Here is an 8,803-nt window from a genome sequence, read left to right on the forward strand (position 1 = left end):
GCCTGGAGGCTACATATGTGACCAAACACAATTGTCACCTGAGACTGAGGGAAATGTAAATGAGTGAGATGAATGGACACTTTCTATTCTTCCTGGAATTGATGCTAACTGAGGGGCTGGTACAGTATATGGAAGTCCATTTCAACCAAAGAGTAAAAAGGTAATGAAGAGATACATTTGAAAACAAGAAATACAGTCACATTGCACAATATAAAGTCACAATTAGGTAGAAAAATTAAATTTCTGAGATATAAAGTCATTGTAAGATATATAAGACATATCACATTAATACTTTTATTAAATTGATCAAAAGTAACAGCATTAATAATATAACAAAAGATTTAAATTTCAAATTAATGATCTCTTTTGAACTTTCTATTCATCAAAGGATCCTGAAAAAAAACCATCACAGTTTTCACAAAATATTAAGCAGCACAACTGTTTTCAAAATTGATAATGAGAAATGTTTCTTGAGCAGCAAATCAGCATATTAGAATGATTTCTGAAGGATCATGTGACACTGAGTAATGATGCTGAAAATCAAGCTTCGATCACAGGAATAAAATACATTTTAAAATATTTTACAACAAATAAGTTATTTGAAATTGCAATAATATTACAGTTTTTTTACTGTATTTCTGGTCACAAAAATGCTGCCTCGGTGAGCATAAAAACACTTACCGTCCCCAAACTTTTGAACAGTGTAAATTCACAATGATAATACATAAAGTGCGACTGAGAAACAGTTTATTTTTTACTATAAGGCAGAAATGGGCTTTAATAAGTAGAAGCCAACTCAGGCCAATAAAGAAGTTAATCTGTTTCATTTATTATTACTTAGTAGATGGTATCATATTACTATTGCTCATATAATATTTTTAATTGCAACAGAAATTAATAACTAAGAACTACAAGCTGAACAGAAGTGTACCTCTGACTCGTATACCTTTCACCTGGTGGATGATAAACATGTAAAAAAGAAATAAATTCTTAAACATGTAAACAAGAAATAAATGCAATAAAAAATATTTAAAGTCCAAAAATTCACTTCCTTCCCTTAGAAAAAAAAAAAAAAATCTGTGTTCAAGTTTAGACTGAAAAGGCTAAAGCTAGTTAAACAGGTTTGGAGGGTTTCTATTGACATACATATTTGCTAAAGCAGGGAGTGGACAGTGTCGCACTATCACTGATCGACGGAGCACATGCATGTGAATTCACAACAGCAGCAGTTTCACAGATACAGTGAGACATGCCATCATAGAGAGAATTTTCATTATGACGCATGCTCATAATCAAAACAGCATAGACTTGCACATTTAAAAGTGTTGTTTTTTAGTATATAAATTATTTTATTAAAAATTATTATATAAATGGTTTTACATTTAACAATTTACATGTATTTAGCAGATATTTTTATCCAAAGCAAATGAATGAGGCCCGTTTTGTCTCCACAAAACAGTTACTAAAAGAGTTCAACCAAGTGAACATTAACATTTTATAGCCTCAAAGATATCACCATGAATTCTTATGTCACAAGGTTGGCTAGTTTCATAGATTGTGATAACAGTGTGTGTCATAGTTTCTAACAATGACATATGACTAACCCACTCTTTAAAAATCTGGTTCCACAAAGAACCTTTTACATCAATGAAACCTTTACATTGGGCAAAATGCTCTTTATAGTGGAAAATGTTCTTTAGAATTTTAAAATGTTCTTCACATTATAAAAACCGGTTCTTTTAAGTACTGTTTACTGAAAGGTTCTTTGGGGAACCAAAAATGGTTAGGCAGGGCACTGCTGTGAAAACCCCCTTTTTGGACATAGTGTGACATACATAACATACTCCACATTCAATTATTCATAGGAAACTAACAATTCAGCAGGAAGTAAAACATTTCAAAGCAAACAAAAGATTTATTGAAAAGGCATTGTGCCTTGGGGGGTAAAACAGTCGCAGCGGTTTTATTAGCTGCATTTTCTGGAAAGACGTATAGTGACATTTGATTAAAAAAGAGATTCTGATATATGATATGATAAACAACACGTGAAGGACTTGCACAGACGTACACAGAGCCAATCTCAATAAGAAAGGTTTGTTGCCAGAGTTACCGCTGTTTTGTTTTAAACTATCAAATATGCATGAATTTAGGAACAATTTAAACGTGCATCACACGCGGATCACACGTAGAGCGGCTGACTTAATTATGTACAGTGAGGTATAACAAAGAAAATAGTCATTGTGACTAACTGGCAAGAATTGTTGCTAATCAGGTATTAACAACAGAAGAAATTCTGGCTGAATGACAAAGTTAAAACCATTTAACCGTTCACAGGTTGACAAATTCACATTAAATATAATTTCGCCCGGCCCATCTGAACAATATCAAATGTAACAACAGAACGACCTGGCTCAGATGCTTCTATTCAAGTTTTACGAAACTGCTTTGGCTTCACGGCCCCGAGCTTTAGACTGAAAATGTGATGAAGTAACAGGTTGTTCTGTTCAAACTCTTTGGGGCTCCTTCAGCTGTGGGTTTACGAAGGTCTGACAAGCTGAAACAATATCTTCACCGACACCTTCATGTGTTCTCAAACAGTTTATTCAGTGAAGAACACGAGATCCATGGTGTCAACGCTCGATACATAAACTCCTGTCTATCAAGGTCCATGTCGACCCGCTCTCAGCAGCTGCTGCTCTCTGTGGGGCCTGTGCTGGAAGTGTACGTGTGTTTCTTTTTCGAGTACTTCATGGAGCTGAACGACACCCTCATCCTGTCCACCGTACGACTGCTGCGGCACAGCAGTGTGTTCTTGACGTGCTCTCTGAACTCGTCCGAGACGTAATAGTAGATGAAGGGGTCCAAGCAGCTGTTGAGGCTGGCCAGGCACAGCGTGGTGATGTATAAGCCATAGCTTTTATTGGCCCAGCTTTTTTCCTGCACAGAGTAGTGAAGCACCAGCATCACATTACTGGGGATGAAGCAGACCAGGAACGTTATGAGCACCGTGACAATGAGGACCACGGCTCGTTGGCGGGTTTTTCCGGCACTGCCCTCAACTGCGGAGTTCCCAAGCAAACGAAGGAGAAGAACGTAAGCAGCTATGATGACCAGCATTGGGATGAAGAACACAAGACCTGCCATTACCATGAAATAATAATAGGGCAGCTGAACGTCCAGGAACATGTTTTCCGTCTGATAGTTCTCCTGACTGACAAAGTTGATGTCATGGCAGGTGGTGATGTTGAGTTCTGTGGATTTAAATGTTTGCTGGTAGAGGTACAAAGGCGTAGTGCTGACCCATATGAAGATCCAGATACACACAGATACGATGATTGCAAACTTGTTGTTTTTCTTATGCTGGGAGAGCGGGTGAGCGCAGACCCAGTACCGCTGGACGCTTAGACAAGTGATGAAGAGGATGGAGCAGTACATGTTGCCGTAGAAGAAACCCACCAACACTTTGCACATCCCTTCCCCATAAGTCCAGTTATTTCCTTTTAAATGGTAAGCAATCTTGAGAGGCGTCCAGATAACAAACATCAGGTCAGCCAGCGCCAGGTTGCCCATGTAAATGGTAGAAGGGTGAATTTTCTTTGACCTGAACAGTAAGACCCATATCGCCATCGCGTTGGTTGGCAACCCCATTGCAAAAACAATTATGTAAATAATTGGCAGGAAGACGGTTGTGAGGCCGCTCTGTAGTGTATCTTTAACGACCTGGTCAACTGGGGTTTCATTGTCTGAACCCTGCACGACTACAAAACCTCGCCCTCTGCCATCTGAAACAAAACAAATTGATTCATATTAAAATGAGTGAATTACAAACAAAAAAACATCAGAAAAACAAGTAAATGAAAATATGGACGAATTAAAGCGACTCACCTGGCTGTGCCGACGCAAAAATCACACAAGCGGAAAGAAACAAGATCCGGTAACTCGCGGAGACAGCCATTCCGTGTTTTTCAATCTTCTCGTTATTTCTCAAACTGAATAACAGCCCGTCTCTTGAAGCGGTGTATGAACTCTGTGTTCCTCTCCGTGAAATGTTTTTAGTCGACCTGAAAGAAGGAAGGACACACCTTAATCCTCAGAGGACTCAAAGCGGGTCGAGTTTCCACCTGCATGACGTCACACGCTTGACGCATTCCAGTCAGATCCTGTAGCGCGTGAGTTTCGAGTTTTGATCGAAATCAAACACATGAGCTGCGCGTGGGAAGAGAGAGAGAGAGACCAAGATTGTGTTGTGGGTCATATGAAACTTTTTCAGTTTTAACAATACCAGTGCTGTTTAAAGGGTATTTACATGCTATTTTTAAGAGCAACATTCTTAATGTTCTTTTAAAAACTCAAGATTGTCATCTGTACGTTAGCTTATTTTGTCCATTCCTCACAAGAAAGACGGGGCAGAAGGGCATAATAAACAATAAAATTCAAATAGGCCTACATTAAATAAGAGTATACACAATAAGGGACAATACACTAAGAATAATACAAATAAACAATACATAATAACATAAAAAATAATAATAAATTAACAATGAACACAACAAGTCAATACACAATAGAGTCAATACACAGAATCATCTTTATTTGATCAAAATGACATTACAAACTTGCATTGTTATTGTTACCTAAAAAACAAACTGAAGTGAAACAATTAAAATGAAATAAAGCTGAAATAAAATATTTAAAGAAAAACTAAATCTTAGAAATGTTGCCTTGTCAACTAATATAATATACTAATAATAACCTAATACACTAGCACTGAAATAAAAAATAAATAGATAAAGTAATAAAAAAAACAATGTATAAAAACACTAGAAAAAATTACGAAAACTAAAATAACACTGAACAGAACTTGTCAAATATATTAATCTTCATAAAAACATTAGCATATGGCATATATAAGACAAACTCTACAATGTTCATTTTAAAAATAAATTGGCTACCTCTTTGATAAAGTTGTACAACTGATAAATCAGATATTTATTAAATACAAATAATATAAATAACCCTATGATTTCATCAAGGTCACAGAGGCTCTGGAGTTTTATCATTTTAGGTAATTATTCTTGTATATTCTGTTCAACCACTCAATCAATGGTTTATTTTTAAATAATTTCTTACCACATCATTTTTTGTACCTCCATATCTTGTGTGAACTGATGTGTGCAAATATTTTATGATTTAACTGTTCACATAAAAAGTTGCTCCGTGGACTTTGGCCATTTTCTACCTGCTGTCTGTCTTGTTAAGAGGACAAGACCAACACACACACAGAGCAAATCACAGGGAACATAGCAAGACAAATTTATTGATAAATACAGTGACAATTCTTTTTTTAAAAACACACAAATACAAAAACTCAGATAAAACAACATTCACACTCAGGCATGAGTGTGCAAAGAGACAACAATGTCTAAAAGAAAACATTGTAAGATTGAATGGTGCTCCCATTTCAGCATTCAGTGCTTTAGAACAAATCTGGACGAGGTTATTTTTGCTGGTCATACATTTACATTCTTATAGAGCTGCTCCTACACACATTTAGACAGGAATATATGCAACATGGTTTCTGTAACAGGTGCTCCAAATCTACTAAGTTATTCAGTCAGCTTCCAGTCAACGTCCACAGAAATGGATTAAAGGTCATTTGAGAGAAGATTCTGAGAAATCCCATGACACAGAGACTTAAGGCAACCTGTATCTAGTGACACAATGGCAAACATAATGATAACAATGCTGCCTTCAACATTTCCATAGTGATGACGTCGTCAATCAGGAGGACAATTTGGAGTTCCAAGAAGTGCTGGTATGAAACCCCTATGGTATTTTTACATATGGGTGAGATTTCATGGAGAGGTTTACTCATTGCTTGAATTACATGTGAAATGTCAACTATAACTCAGTGCCTGTTGCAGAATCTTGTCCCTCCAGCCCTTACAACATTTCAGAATATAATAACAAGAGCTCATACAGTTTTCAAGAGGTATTGTAGAGCATATCACAGATTTATAAAACAGTTTATGGTTTTCATACATCATTCTTAATAGGAAGTACTCTGCGTGTTTGAAGTGTCTGACGTGTAGGTACTCTGTTTCTTTGAATACTTCAGTGCGCTGAAGGAAACTCGCATCCTCTGCGCGGTGCGCTCGCTGCGACAAAGAAACATGTTTCTGACATGTTCTCGAAACTCATCTGAGATGAAATAATACACAAACGGGTCGACGCAGCTGTTCAGGCTGGCCAGGCATAGCGTGGTGATGTAGAAGCCGTAGCCGCTGTCCTGTACTCCCAAATAGAGCAGGGAGTAATGCACCAGAACCATGATGTTACTGGGGGTGAAACACAGCAGGAACATCACCAGCACCGTGACGATGAGGACGACAGCCTTCCTCCGCTTCTGAACGATGTTAGCGTCTGTCATCGAGCTCTTCAAGGCACGCAGCATCAGCACATATGCCACTATATTTACTATGCAGGGAACTACAAATCCCACAATTCCCATAGTCAGGAAGTAGATAGAAGGGTAAAGTGATTGGCTAGGACGAGTGACATCATGGCAGGTGACAATTTCAAGGTTGGTGACCTTCACGGTCTGGTCATAAAGATAAAGAGGCACCGTAATGACCCACACAACCAGCCACACACACACAGACACACCTGCCGCCAATTTGTTGTTCCTTTTCTGCTGGGAAAGAGGATGTACTATGGCCCAATACCTCTGGACACTTATACACGCAATGAAAGCAGTTGAACAATACATGTTCCCATAGAAAAAGCCCACCAGCACTTTGCACAGGGCTTCTCCGTAGATCCAGTCATTCCCGTTAAAATGGTACGCGATCTTAAGAGGAATCCAGATTACGAACAACAAGTCCGCCAGTGCAAGGTTGGCCATGAAAATGGATGAGGGATGTTTCTTTTTCGTCCTAAAGAGGAACACCCAGATGGCCAAAGCATTGGCTGGCAAGCCCACACTGAAGACAATGATGTACACCACCGGGAAGAAGATCTGGGTGAGCTTGCTGTTCAGTACACCAACAGCAGTGGACGTCACCGATACACCCTCCTCAGTTTCATCACCAGTAAAGCCTCTGTCCAAGTCAGAATCTAGATAGATAGATAGATAGATTGATTCACTCCACATGCATCACTTCAGAGCTTAAATGATTCATACTAGACACAAAGATTCATCATGGTCTGCATGAAACAGCATGTAGGCTACATTATGAAATCTGTCTGGTGTAAAGGAAAAAAATGTCTGTTGTGATCCACGCTATTATTACTCATCATAGCAAAGGTTAAACATAGCAGAAGAAAACATGCATTAAAAAACTTTTTGTTCCACATATAGGATACTTCGTAGGCAGGTTTAAACAATGTCACATCAAACTTTTCATACGTAAACCGGCAATGTCCTTAAATATTATATTATATTATATACCCGTCGGTGTATGAATGAGTGAGTGAATGGGTGAATGTGAGGCAAATTGTAAAGCGCTTTGGTGGCCATTGGGTCTGTGAAAGCGCTATATAAATGCAGTCCATTTACCATTTACCATTTATATTAATATATGTTGGCTATATGATACTTAAAAAAAATATCTTTTTAGACAAATCAGAAAGTAAAATCTCATAACTCTTTACATTTGTTACCTGTATAAGTGGTTATCAGTAGGAAATAAACAAATAAAACGTTTTCATAAATGAAAGTATTGAGTTGAGAGACACGTTTCGTGAGAAACATAACAAACAAATTCTTACTTTGACTTGACAGGTTCACGCTGATTAACAGAAGCACGGCGTGAATCCAGGTCAATGGGTGAGCCATTGTCCGGCGAAATTGACTGGAAAGACTGTAGTTAACTGAGCTTGACTGTTTTCATCTGAAATGTAAACAGAATCACAGCTCTTTATAGACAGGTGCGCAGCTCCGTTCAGCAAAGTCATGTGACCTTACCTGGCTGGGACACGCCCTTCAGAGCAACGCATTTACACAGGTAGGCTATTTCACGTGGACAATTTTAAATATGTAGCCTATATGTTTCCACAGTTAGCTTACATGCTGTATATACATAACTTCAATGTACCTGACATTTCCAAAACCAAAATGTGCTCTTCCTTTCTCCTCACAAAGCTCGCTCGCCAGAATTCTTTAAGAATATGACGTAACGGTTCAAACTTCATACACTCTTAAGAATTTATGTAGTAGCATCAAAATATAAGTAGAAGTGATGACTGTCTGAATTCCTTACAAACAATCAATCACTTGATAGGCTTATTATTACTTTTAGCCTACTTAGCCTTCTCAACATATCTTTCTATCACCCACGTTAACAACGGTCAACATGGTTTCAGCAAAATTTCCATACAGCAATTATTGTCTCTACCATACCATTTAATTAACCAAGTGTCATCTTAAAAATGTATAAGAACCTTTTGAACATAATTAACGATGGACTAGTTGTATATTTTGGTTACCTGTCCTATTTAGACGGCTTTAAAACAGCATACAGTAGCCTATAGTCTGCTAGGTGTATGCGTTGGGTTGGGTAGACATATGGATAAACACCGCCACCTAGAGGATTGCTTAATCACAGCCTCTGTGTTTAATGTAAAAAAAATGTTTAAAAGAAATAAACGATCAAATGTTATTACAGTTTTTATTCATATTATTGTGGAATCACACAAATCCATAGATAGATAGATACATAGATCTTTAATTGGCACAGTATGATATTATATGAAAAATATACTGTATGCATGTAGTTGTAGTTAAAGATTAGAATACATTAAT

The 8,803-nt window shown here is 37.6% G+C and overlaps 2 protein-coding genes across 2 annotated transcripts; both read right to left on the reverse strand.

Annotated features, from left to right (window-relative positions):
* Nucleotides 1-2,318: 2,318 nt before the first annotated feature.
* f2rl1.2 (coagulation factor II (thrombin) receptor-like 1, tandem duplicate 2) lies at nt 2,319-4,139 on the reverse strand. Its single transcript, XM_056258256.1, has 2 exons — nt 3,879-4,139; nt 2,319-3,775 (listed from the first exon to the last, which is right to left on the reverse strand). The coding sequence occupies exons 1-2, from the start codon at nt 3,953-3,955 to the stop codon at nt 2,683-2,685; spliced, it is 1,170 nt and encodes a 389-aa protein (XP_056114231.1). The 5' UTR covers nt 3,956-4,139; the 3' UTR covers nt 2,319-2,682.
* A 1,379-nt stretch (nt 4,140-5,518) lies between these two features.
* f2rl1.1 (coagulation factor II (thrombin) receptor-like 1, tandem duplicate 1) lies at nt 5,519-7,951 on the reverse strand. Its single transcript, XM_056258251.1, has 2 exons — nt 7,771-7,951; nt 5,519-7,116 (listed from the first exon to the last, which is right to left on the reverse strand). The coding sequence occupies exons 1-2, from the start codon at nt 7,835-7,837 to the stop codon at nt 6,050-6,052; spliced, it is 1,134 nt and encodes a 377-aa protein (XP_056114226.1). The 5' UTR covers nt 7,838-7,951; the 3' UTR covers nt 5,519-6,049.
* Between the last annotated feature and the right edge of the window lie 852 nt (nt 7,952-8,803).

This window comes from Rhinichthys klamathensis, unplaced genomic scaffold (assembly GCF_029890125.1).
Source record: "Rhinichthys klamathensis goyatoka isolate OS25496 unplaced genomic scaffold, OSU_Roscu_1.1 h1tg000150l_1, whole genome shotgun sequence".
NCBI classification, from domain to species: domain Eukaryota; kingdom Metazoa; phylum Chordata; class Actinopteri; order Cypriniformes; family Leuciscidae; genus Rhinichthys; species Rhinichthys klamathensis.